Genomic DNA, 12286 nt, shown 5'->3' with positions numbered 1-12286 from the left:
AATTCCCTGGTAGCTTTCTCCTCATCTGTCAAAGTTAAGTTTTTTACTCTTAGAATAGATTATTTCTAATCGATGTTTCAGTGGAGGTAGGGGCACAGGACCATTACTTTGTTCCTTTTGTTAAAGACAAATAAATAGCCCTGAAAACAGGTACTAAATTTTCACATTATATATTAGGCAGTACAGTAAAAATAAATTGTACAGTAAATGTAGGGATGAAATTGAGCAGTAAATTCTTACTACAAGGTGCATTCCTTCTTCCCTTGTAAACTACTTAATTTCCTGCATTCGACATGTCAGTCCCATTCCTGCATCCACCTTGCATTAAGAATCAAAGGGAAAACCATCAGCTGCAGCAGTCTATCATTTTGTGTTTCCAGTGGAGATAAGTATAACACAGTGGCATTGAATATTGATAGAAAGATGAGAGGCCGTGATTAAAGTTTTGTGCTGGGTAAAATAAATGGGTAGCAGATTGATGAGAAAGCAGCAAAAATATTGTTTGGCATTGTATGGTGTCTTGTTTTCTATAACACTAATCAAATGTCCATTGTTGGTTTTAAGCACTAGAAAAATGGTTCCTCCTCCTTGTTTTGAACAGGCCCTTCAAGAAAGAAAAGGCAGGCATAAAATATGTACATTTCATGTAAAATACAAAGTGACAGTTCAGACCTCAAGATGCTGATATCAGTTTTTTTTCCTATGGGCAGGAGAAAGATGTCATGATTATTAGCAGATTGGTTTTAGATTTTAGTTTAGATTCTAATCCTACAGTATCCGGGGTGCAGTAGGTAATGTTTTACTGAGCGGAAGAATTTGTGGATGATGAGTGCAGCTGATAAGCTTCATTTTTGAAAAACATTTGACTGTCAGATATCTATGTTTTTCTATTTACTGACATCGCTGTGAGGGGTTAAGTACGAATATTATTATATGAATATTGTTTCTTCTTTGTTGTTGTTAGCTGCTTTGAAAAATCTGAATGTCGTAAAGGAAAGGTATTTTTAAAGAAATATTTTATGAAGCCAGTTCAACTTAATACCATTTAAAAGGTCTGAGAAGATTCCCTAGGAATCTTAGAATCCATCCATCATAATAGAATGCATTTTATCTTTTTTTTTTCCTTAATTATACAGTGTATAGAATTGGTGATATAACCTCATTATGCATAGGTACAAAATGCTCAAACCTGATTTCAAGTATTAATGTGAGAATGCAATGACTCTTCATGTGAGAAATATTTTGATGCTTTACATATAATTTAGATTTCATTGCATATAATTTAGGGACGAGTGTGGAGTGGAATTTATGGGAAATATTACAGCTTGCATCTGGTTCATCACTTTGTTAACATACAGGTATTGCTGTAAAACAATAATATATTAAATCAGAATCTGTGGAACTAGAGAGAAAAATGGATTTCTGGATGGAGATCAGACGTAGTGGTGCCCCTTGCAGTTAGTCCTGGGCAGTGTTTTGCTTCCAGCCCTCCCATCTAATACAAGGTTTGTCTTGCCTTCTGCACAAAAGGCTGTATTCTCAGTAATATATCTCAGCTGCTGATAGAAATCATTCAGCTACAGATGCAAATCAGGAAACTACCTACACTTAGAGCTCCCTTTTGTTTACCTTGCTTTGACAATTTGGTATGCACATTTGAAAATCTGTCCCTCATTTTATACCACTGTGAAATATATAATAGTTACATGGTACATTGATTTTTTTGCTTCAATTACAATACTATTATTTTAAAAGGAAAGCGTTTTTACAATATAAAAAGTGCATTTCCTTCATATATGAACATCTTCACATCCATGTATCATCATGAGGTCCTTCACCAAGGATAAAACAATACAATTACAATTGTTTAAAAATAGAACGTAATACATGTAAACATAACACACAATGTTCATGTTCTCAGCTAGTTAATTCTGTAGTACAGCATATACTTATTCTGTGCATGGTCTTTCACAGGATCTTCATCTAAAGGCACTACTTGAAGCTACCACACGTAATTAGATGGCAGAGTAATAAAATGGCAGTGTTACCTGCTAGGTAATAGCATGGAGGGGAAAGTGAGTCAGGGAAGAGAAAAGTTTTCAACTGGAAGAGTATAAAGACTGATGGAGATTGTCCCTGTAGTCAGACCTGCAGAAATACATGGTCCCTGAAGTGAAAGTTCAGACAGGCAAGGAGAGATGTGAAAAGTAAGGTCCTTGCAGCAGGCAGCACCAGTCTTAAGGAGATTGTGCAGTGTTTGAGTGGTTGCGTTCCTGCATGGCATTTTTCCTTCCAAAGTGGTTTTGTTACATTTCAGTTCTGTTCTGTGAGACTTTTTTTATACTGGGCCTTGGATGTCTACAGTGTTAGATATCTTGGATAAGCAGGTGTCTGCTCGTATTTGGGGTTCTCCACTAGGCTTTGTCTGGAATTTGGCAGATGTCAGCAAGGAGGGGATTAAACTGTTGTTCTTTGTTTTGTTCACAAAGTCAAGAGCTCATAGCTTCTAATCCCAACATAACTTAAAAGACTGGTGGGTGTTCCCTAAGAGTGTCATAAAGGTCAGATCACTCAACAGGATGCCTGGCTCCAGTTATGCTGCCTGCTGCACATCCAAGTGTACTCAGCCCTGTTACATCCCTGATTAGAGGAGGGGAGGATGCCAAAGCTATCACATTGAGGGCTGGTTTGGCCTAGGAGTTCTGCTCACCTGTTTCATCAAATCTGTCCCTTTCTGCACATTTGCCTTTGCTACTGGGATGCTGTGGAAAGCAGAGACACTGCTATTGCTGTTCTTAAAGATACATGGAAGTAGCGTTCCCATCTCTGTGCTGTACTATCATGTCCTGTCTGGTATGGAAGTAGCGTTCCCATCTCTGTGCTGTACTATCATGTCCTGTCTGGTATGCTGGATGTCTTTTGTCTAGGAAGTTACACAGTGGACTTGTCTATGGCTCATCGGGTTTAGGTATTAGAAAGGTTAACCAGAGCAAAATGTTTGGTTGTTGAAGATGTAGGAGTCTAGGTTAGATGGGCATTGTGAGGGTTGCTTTTTGGGGCTCTTGTGGTTCTGGGCCAGAGTATTCTCTAATAGGTCAAACATCACATTTAAAGAGGGTCAGTTATTTGTTTTCTAGATATTACTGTGTTTTATAAGGAAGACAAGGTCAGAGAAGCAAATTGCTTGTGCTGGAGAAAAGTACTTCGAACTGCAGACTAGGAGTTCTAGCTAGTCTCCAAGGCAAGTGTTAGAGCAGGTTGACATGTGGCCAGGGTAGTGTGGACTCTTCTGACCTTCTGGGAATGAGTTTTGTTCTTACATGGAGAAGTGCAATAATAGTGCTGAACAGCAAACAAATGTTGTCAGTGAGCTTTGAAATAAAGGAGTGAGAAGAATGTCTCCTGCTCTGGAGGACAACCAGATAATCGGAACAATATGAAGGCAGTTCATGGGATTTTCAGCTCCTAAGGAGATTGGAGAGAAAGATACACAATGCAAGGAATTGAATTGTGAAATTGAGGTTGTTATGAAGGGGTTTATAGGATTAGGGAGACTTGCAAGAAGAAAAAAAGCAGAAGACTTTTATTTCAGATGTTTAAAAGAGGTGACTTTATATTCTAGAGCACAGTGCAAGAGAAAAATAAAGTAAGTTTTGCTGTTCAGCAGACTCCAGGTTTTCTCTGTTCTTTTCCCTGTACCTCCTTTCTTCTTTCTTTTATGTTCATCAGCTGAGAGCTGTGATCTAATGAGCTCTAGCTATATATTCTCCTTTTCAGTCTGCCATTGCACACCAGCCAGATGGGGAAGACAGGGTTAATGCCTCCCTCTCTAGAGCCTTGCATGAGCCACGTAAGGGGGTCATGAACCTTGTAGTCCATGGTTTGCTCAACAGATTGGTTGTAGACTGTCGTGGTTTAAACCCAGTCAGGTAATTCGTTCGCTCACTTCCCCCCCCCCCCCCTTTCTTGCCCTCCCCCTGCTCTCGGAGGGACGGAGAGGAGAATCGAAAAGAATGCAACTCCCACGGGTTGAGATAAGAACAGTTTAGTAACTAAGGTATAACACAAATCACTACTGCTACCACCAATGATAATAATGATAAAGGAAATAACAAGGGAAGAGAATACAACACCTCAGCACCAGCTGACCGATAACTCGCCCCCCAAGCCCGACCAAGCTCCGACCGATACCTCCTCCAACCCTGCAGTCTCCCAGCCCTTCCGGCTAACTCCCAGTTACATCCTGGGCATGACGTGCTGTGGTATGGAATACCTCTTTGGTCAGTTTGGGTCAGGTGTCCTGTCTCTGCTTCCTCCTGGCTTCCCCTCCCCCCTGGCAGAGCATGAGGCTCACAAAGTCCTTGGCCAAACCAAAACATCTCTATCAGCTCTGTTCCCGAGCTGAAAGTCAAAACACTGCACTGCACCAGTTAACACAAAGGAAAAACATGACTGCTACTGCTGAACCCAGGACATTATCCACCCCTTATTCCATACCATTCACGTCGTGCTCAGATCCCACATTTTCAATATACCATCACTCTTATCTCAGTGCACTCTTATCTTAGTGCATGGACCAGTCCCTATAAAGCTGCTGAGTCCATCTGGTCCATGATGTCAGGCTCCATCTCTTGTAACAGTCTTCCAGAGCAGGAGAGACTGTGTGCAGTGTTTACACTTGTGAATAACCTGGGCAATAGTGTCCATTGCTAAGTCCACCCCTCGATCATGAGTCCATCTCTGTGTTGCATCTCTGCTCTGATGGCCTGAAGTGCCATGGGCCCACCAGGCTCAAAATAATTCACTGTCCCCTTAAGCAGTTACTGCAGCTTGTTGCTGGGGACTCCATACAGCTGCCTTCCATCTCCGATGCTTCCAAAGCACTGGAGGGGCCCAGTGGACTAGATACTTGCCCATACTGTCCCACACACCCTGCCACTCATGACTGTCCAGCCTTGGGGAAAACCTCTTGGTCCCCCTATATCGTCGTCTAACCCCAGACAAGACCCAAACCTGACTCTGCTTAACTTTTGAGATCAGACAAAATGGTTGTGGGTAGAACACACTCTGTGTGTGTGCCAACATGCTGATCCCCATCACAATCAGCAGGCAGGTCCCAAGGATACCCAAAGGCCATTCAAAACCTTCAGAACTCTCAAACGATGCTGCTGTACTTGTCACTGGGGCTGGTGTAGCTGCTGTGCTTGCCGGCTCTCCCACCACCGGCTTCTCTTTTCCTGAGTCCAGCTCTTCCTCCTCTGCCTTGCTGGGAAATGCTGCGTGGTCTCCTGCATCCTCCTGGGGCTCGGCAGGCGGCTTCCGGGGGATGCTCTCGGCCGTCGCGGGGCTCGGCTCGGCCGCGGGGCTCGGCTCCTCCGCCGCCTTGTCCCTCTGCTCGGCAGCCGCCTCCTTCCGCTCCTCGACCGCCCCGACCTCCTCCACCGGCAGCCGTCTCCTTGCGGCCTCCGGCCCCGCTCCCGCCGCCGCTTGGTCCCCGGGGCCGCTCTCCCTGGCCGGTTCGGCTGCCGCCGGCTCCCGGGGCCGCTCCCCCTCGGCTCCCCGCAGCCTCACGAAGATGGAGAGTAGGGTGAGGGCCAGGACGGTGAAGAGCAGCCGGACGGCCAGGTACAAGTCCACGGCCACGTCTGTCCCGCCCTGCTGCTGGAACCCGCCCGTATTACAAGCCGTTGCCATAAAGCACAGTGAGACAAGAACCTTAGCCCAGGCCCCACACTTGTTAAACACTAACACAACAAATACCGGCTCTAAGTAAGTTACAGCATTCTGAAGCTGTGAGATCAATAGAAACAACTCTAAGAGCCAATAAATCGTCATTGTGACGAGTGACTATTAATCCGGTCAGATCTGTCGTTATCTCAACCCTTCGTGCCCCATGTTGGGCGCCAAAAAGAACTGTCGTGGTTTAAACCCAGTCAGGTAATTCGTTCGCTCACTTCCCCCCCCCCCCCTTTCTTGCCCTCCCCCTGCTCTCGGAGGGACGGAGAGGAGAATCGAAAAGAATGCAACTCCCACGGGTTGAGATAAGAACAGTTTAGTAACTAAGGTATAACACAAATCACTACTGCTACCACCAATGATAATAATGATAAAGGAAATAACAAGGGAAGAGAATACAACACCTCAGCACCAGCTGACCGATAACTCGCCCCCCAAGCCCGACCAAGCTCCGACCGATACCTCCTCCAACCCTGCAGTCTCCCAGCCCTTCCGGCTAACTCCCAGTTACATCCTGGGCATGACGTGCTGTGGTATGGAATACCTCTTTGGTCAGTTTGGGTCAGGTGTCCTGTCTCTGCTTCCTCCTGGCTTCCCCTCCCCCCTGGCAGAGCATGAGGCTCACAAAGTCCTTGGCCAAACCAAAACATCTCTATCAGCTCTGTTCCCGAGCTGAAAGTCAAAACACTGCACTGCACCAGTTAACACAAAGGAAAAACATGACTGCTACTGCTGAACCCAGGACATAGACAAAATATAACAGCTAAGGTGAAAGGTGAAGAATTGATCAGGCTGGAAACCTCTTCTTTTTTTTTTTTTTTAAATGAAAGAGAAAGGCAAACTTATTCCTGAAGTAGTAAATACTTCTTTCTTAAATCTAAGAAGGGCTGTTAATGCATGACTCTGAGTTAATGTGATAAACCAAATAAGAGGGGTGGATTTCTGCTACCAGTAAAGCAATACGGTTTTCTTCCTTCCTTCAAGTATTATTATTCCATACTGTCTTTCCCTTGCCTCCTTTGTTCACTGCATGGCTGTTGCCTTAAGAAACGGCAACAGCGGCATAACTAAATTTAGAGTAAGAAAAGCTAGTTCCTTCCTTTTTCTGTAAAATATAAATAGAAGCGGGTGACCAAAATATAGAGAAACTTTCCCTAGTTTGTACAGTAGAGTGACAAAGAATAGGAATATAGAATAAAGTCTTTTGATTCTGCAAGCCTCAAAACTTTCCAATAATTTTAATTGTAATGAAAATCCCTGGCTTTCTACCAGACTGGTTTTGTTGCATTTTGTTTGCTTCCTTGTGAGAGAAAACCACCTTTATGTTCAGTGAATGCAGTGTTAACATGAGTGCTAGGTACTGGGAAAAGGTAAGTTCATACTTTCTTGAATCTGCACCTTGGAGTGGCTCACCTCTGTGTCTAGAGTATTTCTTCTTAGTGATGCTTACTTTCACCACGTAAGTTGGCTTTTGTTTATGCAGTTTCTAAATAGATGTCTTATGATGTAGCCTTTTAGCTTCAGACTCACTCTCTTGGCTTTCAAGATGTGTCTTACAGGCATTTCCTGTGAAATTAAGCAACTTTTTCTACCAACATAGTAGGTCTCAGGCTGTTACAAACCACTTTTAACAATTCAGTCACCAAGGGGCACTAGAGATGATGAAATTTAAAGTAGTGCCATCTCCATGGCTAATTCTAGTTTGCTTTTGAAGAGATTTGGGGGGAGGTTTTTTTGGGGGGGTGTTTTTTTTTTGTGTGTGTGTGTGGTTTTGGTTTTTGTTTTGTTGTTTTTTTGTTTGGTGGCTTTTAGTTTTTTGGGTTTGTTGGTTGTCTTTTTTTTCAATAGGGTTTAATATAAAAGCCTCTGCTATTTTTACATGGGCATGTTTTTATTTAGGCTGTAGTGTTCAGGAACTGAATGTGCCTTTTGTATGTATGCAGGGCCCTCAATAGGAAAGTCATGTTCTCCTAGTTCCAGTTAGTACTATAAATAGCTTTATAATAATGTTGTGCTGAGAGACACATAGAGAGTCCCCACTGGTATCTTTGAGAATATTGTGAAAAGACAGAGAAGCAATATCCTTTGGATTTCAAGGAAGAGAGAGAATCCTTGTTGGATATGACTCTTGGCATGAATTTCACCCAATGTGACATGTAAATTGAAGATAACCTCTAGTTTCCTTTTACCCTCTGTTCTCCGGTGTTGTTTCCTAGAAGACTACCTGAATCTTGGTAAAGGCATCTGCAATTACAATTTCATTTGCTACTTTATGAAGAAAACTCAAGGATAAACCTCTCTGTTCTGCATTCGTTTCCTCCTGTCCATAAACATCTCAATTTCTCTGGCAGCTCTTTCATCATCGTCAACTTGACCTAATCCAGAATACTCCCTGCTGCATCCTTTTGTGTTCCTGTGGATGTGTCGGCCATTCTTCAAGCCAACTTAGGCCTGCTTTTGTAGATTCTTTATGCATAGTGTCCTTGAGATAAAACCTGTTCCAGCTATCCATCAGCTAAAAAAATTACTCAGGTTGAGTCTTGCATCTTACTGCAACATCCATTTCCCTGACCATGACTTGACAAAATCAGTCTTGCCCTACTCTCATCCATTCAAAGAGCTGTTGACACTGCAATGACTGTTCTTTTTCCCTTAAGTTCTGTGTTTCTGATCATTTCAATTTGTTTGCTTTTCTCCAGTGGTTCCCTCTGTCCTGTCACATCACGTGTAGCTGCTAGCTTTCAATGTCAAGGCTTCTCACAGTCTTTTACCACCTACTCAGTCCTTTTGTTCTTTTTTTTTTTTTTTTTTTATTAAACCACATTGGTATCAATCACTTGCCTATTGCATTTTTATACTAACCTCTTTTGCTCTTTTTTGCTTTTGCTTTTTTCTTACATGATTCCTTTATGGAAGGGTGAAGATTTTGGATATCCACTGATCTGTTTCATGGCCTCCTGTCGGTCCTTAAAATGCTCATTCACTGTGATACCTCAGTGTGCTTGACAGTGATTAGACTAATTAGTCACTCATGTAACAAATTAAACCATTGTACTGTAACTAACGTGCCATGTTCAGTCCACTGTTGTCTCTGTTTCTTTGAACATCCTCATCTGTATCTTGTACAAAGCCTGGCACTTTGTACTCATGAGCACTCATGTGAACTTGGAAGTTCACAGTCTGTAAGTGATTAAGGTATGCTTTGTTGTTGCTGGGTCTGTAAATGGTTGGTGGATTGTGATTTGCTGTGGATTCCAGCAAATTGATCCTGGCACCTCCGCTGATCTTGCCACATATGTTACTTTGTTAGTAAAATACAGACAGGCATATAACACCCAGAGGTTGATATATCATAAAATATTTATAAGTATAGGAATAATGCAAAATCTGATCCAGTCTTGATCCATCATTTTGAAAAGTTGCATATATGAAAAAACTTTATTCAGTAAAAGCATCCACATATTTTTGGCTTCATGGAGGCTGCAAATGCACTTTCAGTGTGGATTGAACATGAATAAACCAAACTCTGAAATTCAATTGAGCTTGATTTCACACCTGATGTAAAAGCCTAAAGATTTTTGCATGCTGGTAACAACATAATTTTGAATAATTTCTGTATGTGTTTGTCAGCTGCTTGCAGCTTTCAAGTAATTTTCATTCAAAAAGTGTGTTTGAAAAATGCTTTTAGGCACTGAATTTCAAACACAGACTAAAAAATGCAGGGTTCTTGGGTTTGGGTATATAAGTTTAGTATAGCCAAGTACATATGCATTCACTGATAAAATTTAAAAGTTCATCCTAACATCTCAGTGTCTTAGTTTAAGATGTATCAGAGTTTTACAGATATGGTGGTAAAACAAAGCTATTCTTAAACTAAAAGTAAGCTATTAATGGTATGTTCAGTAACTGTGGATTATTAAAACAGGTGTCAGTTGTTGACCGATGAGGTGAGACATGGCCCAATAACAGCAGCCCAGGCACCATTGCTCTGTACATATATATATATTTATATATATTTGCTGTCCATTTTGTCCACTGTGAATTCTGCATACATCACTATCTCTGCCCTACCTACTCTGTCAGTAGAGCTCTCTGTTAAATTGAATAGCCAAAAGAAGGTATCCACTGGAAATCATGATTTAGGTTTCTAGTGTCTTTTCGAAGCCTATAATAATAAACCATATATAGCTGCAAGCAAACTTTTTCAAAAAGTAAGTAAATGGGATTATGTATGTTTGCAAGGAAATGTTTTGGCTGTGTAACCATGGTAATGTGACTGACAAGTAGGGAAAACAATGGAGGGTATATTGTTTTTCTGGGTTCATAGGTGAAATGCTACCTGGATGGAACACAGGTGTAATCTAGTGAAGGTTTTTTTTTTCTTTCTAATTAGCAATACTCTGAACTCCTTGGGGGAGACCAATTTGTGGACCTCATGCTGAATTCTGCCTTCAATAAACATATATACTGACTCTAAGCACAAATGAAAAAGCTCAGCTTCTGGAGCATAATTTTATTCTCAGTCTCAGAATATTGCTGTGTGAATTTTACAGCTTGACATCTTGTAGAGTTTGTAGGGTTAAAAATGTACCTTTGTTAGGTTAATGAAATCAGTGTGATCAGTGCAGCTCCTTTATCTCTTTCATTTAGAATAAAAGATAAGCTGGTATTTAATTTAGTCAGAAAAGCTGAAATTAAATAGTTATTTTCCTTTTTTAGTCACTTATAATCCTTACAATTATATAGTAAACAATATAATTTGAAAAGCACTGTGAAAAACTGAGGTTATTAGATATTAGCCTTGAAATCTGTCTGGAAGTGTGTACTGCCATGAGACTCGGTGCTTTTCAGGCCCATCCTGGCCTCTGCCACTTATCTGCTATATTTTAGCAGGCAACCTAATCTTTGGCCCTTAGAGACAACATGTATTAAATGAAGATGTGACCACATCTCTTGAGAGCAGTGTGATCTTAGTAATCGGTGTCTTGTTCTGATAAACTATCTATGCCTAGAATTCCCTTTTACTTCAGGTGGAAATACTTATTGGATGGATCTCAGGAGCAGTATTTGTAACATAAGTGGGTTATCTCTGAGAGATGATCAGTAGCTTAAAGGTATGAGGAAGTTGGATATTTTGAATTTTGTAATGCTTTTGTTTTTTCTTTGGTGGGATAACAAAGTAGAAATAAAACCCAAAATAGTGAGAGATAAGGACAATACACACAAGTATAAGGCTGCAGGGAAGTAAGGGTATTACAGTTTGATCTAACCAAATTCACCAGAGTTGAAGTAAGCAAGTTTCAGCCTAACAAGAAATACAGTGTATATATTTTCCAAAACTTAGAGCTGATTTAATGCAATGAATAGTGTGATTGTTTGTACATGATGTTCTACATCAAATCTTGGAAAACAACATGACTGCCTTTAGGGTGACGAGCCTGTATATCCAGTAGGATGAATGAAGCTCTGGTTGTGATCACAGGACCCTGGTCTTTGGTCTGATCCAGAGAAGGACACATATAGCCAGTGTACAACATACAGTTGGAAGCAACATCTTAGCACAAAGGGATTTTTTTTTTATGGTATTGGCTTTGTAATAGGGCCACAATTTTACTGCTTTTCAGTTTTAAATCACTTGTGTTATCTCTGTGGAAGCATTTGAGCTGCTGTTGTTCTTTTGTTGTTTTTATTTTCCTAACTAATAATAAGCACTCACCCCCAAAGTTTCTTGAAATAGCAACTATTCTCCCTGAACTGCAGTTTTCTTTTGGCTTTTATTTCAGCTGTGGGAGCCAGCTGCTCCAAAGAGTGTGGGAAGCTGACTTGGAGGCCTGTCAGCTGTTGATCCGAGGGTTTCAACTGAAAGGAACGAGTTGCTGTGGTTTCGAGCAAGAGGAGAACCAAATGGATGAGATGGAGATGACTGCTGATGGCCCATCTGATTCTGAGAAAAGAAAAGAAGGTCACTTTCCAAAGGGCATAGAGTGGGGCTCTGTTCCCTGCCCCAAGCACAGTGAGCTAGAAGAGGTATCTGAAATATTCTACAGCTGTATTTCAAACTGCTAGTTTTCTTTCTGAGAGGAGGAGTTGAATCTGGGTGACGGGTCAGCGGGGCAGGTTAAGTATGAATTTAATATCTGACCTCCAATGTGGGACATGAATAAAATAGCTTACTAGCTTCTCAGAAGCCCTTCAACCCTTTTTCTTTTCACAGTCTTTTTAAAATGTGGAAATTATGCAGACAATAAGTACAGAATGTACATCAGGACTTAAAGGAAAAACAATTAAGTATTTAACACAAGCTGTCAGCTGTTCCTCATCTCATTGATGAGTGTCAGAGCTGAGTTAGTTCTGCTGACTTGTTAGCCTGGATGTATGTTAGCTGAAATGGGAGGGGGAGAACAAGTTTCCCTCCCCTAGTGAAATGGTCAAAGGTTTCCTAGCTCAGATGGCTGGTAGGCTTCCAGCATCCAACAAGTATCAAAACAAGGAAAAAAGTCATAAGGCATAAATGGTTTGACAAATTTCTAAGTTTTCATGTTCTGTTTTG

General features: G+C 41.3%; 1 protein-coding gene across 4 annotated transcripts in view; it reads left to right on the top strand.

Annotated features, from left to right (window-relative positions):
* Positions 1-12286, top strand: part of DISC1 (DISC1 scaffold protein) — a 235023-nt gene that overhangs the window by 194745 nt on the left and 27992 nt on the right. For 3 of the 4 annotated variants that reach the window (XR_009746566.1, XM_061471274.1, XM_061471275.1), the window contains exon 11: positions 11520-11763. Coding sequence is in view for 3 of the 4 variants with exons in the window: in XM_061471274.1 (XP_061327258.1) it covers positions 11520-11763 (244 nt within the window). In the remaining variant the exon portion in view is untranslated. Of the gene's footprint in view, positions 1-11519; positions 11764-12286 lie in introns of those variants that run through there. The other variant, XM_061471276.1, reaches the window with a different exon arrangement.

This window comes from Pezoporus flaviventris, unplaced genomic scaffold (genome assembly GCF_033815535.1).
Source record: "Pezoporus flaviventris isolate CSIRO_AGI_PZ_B2104156 unplaced genomic scaffold, CSIRO_AGI_Pfla_v1 ptg000066l, whole genome shotgun sequence".
Lineage (NCBI taxonomy): Eukaryota > Metazoa > Chordata > Aves > Psittaciformes > Psittacidae > Pezoporus > Pezoporus flaviventris.
This window is presented reverse-complemented; position numbering and strand designations above follow the sequence as displayed.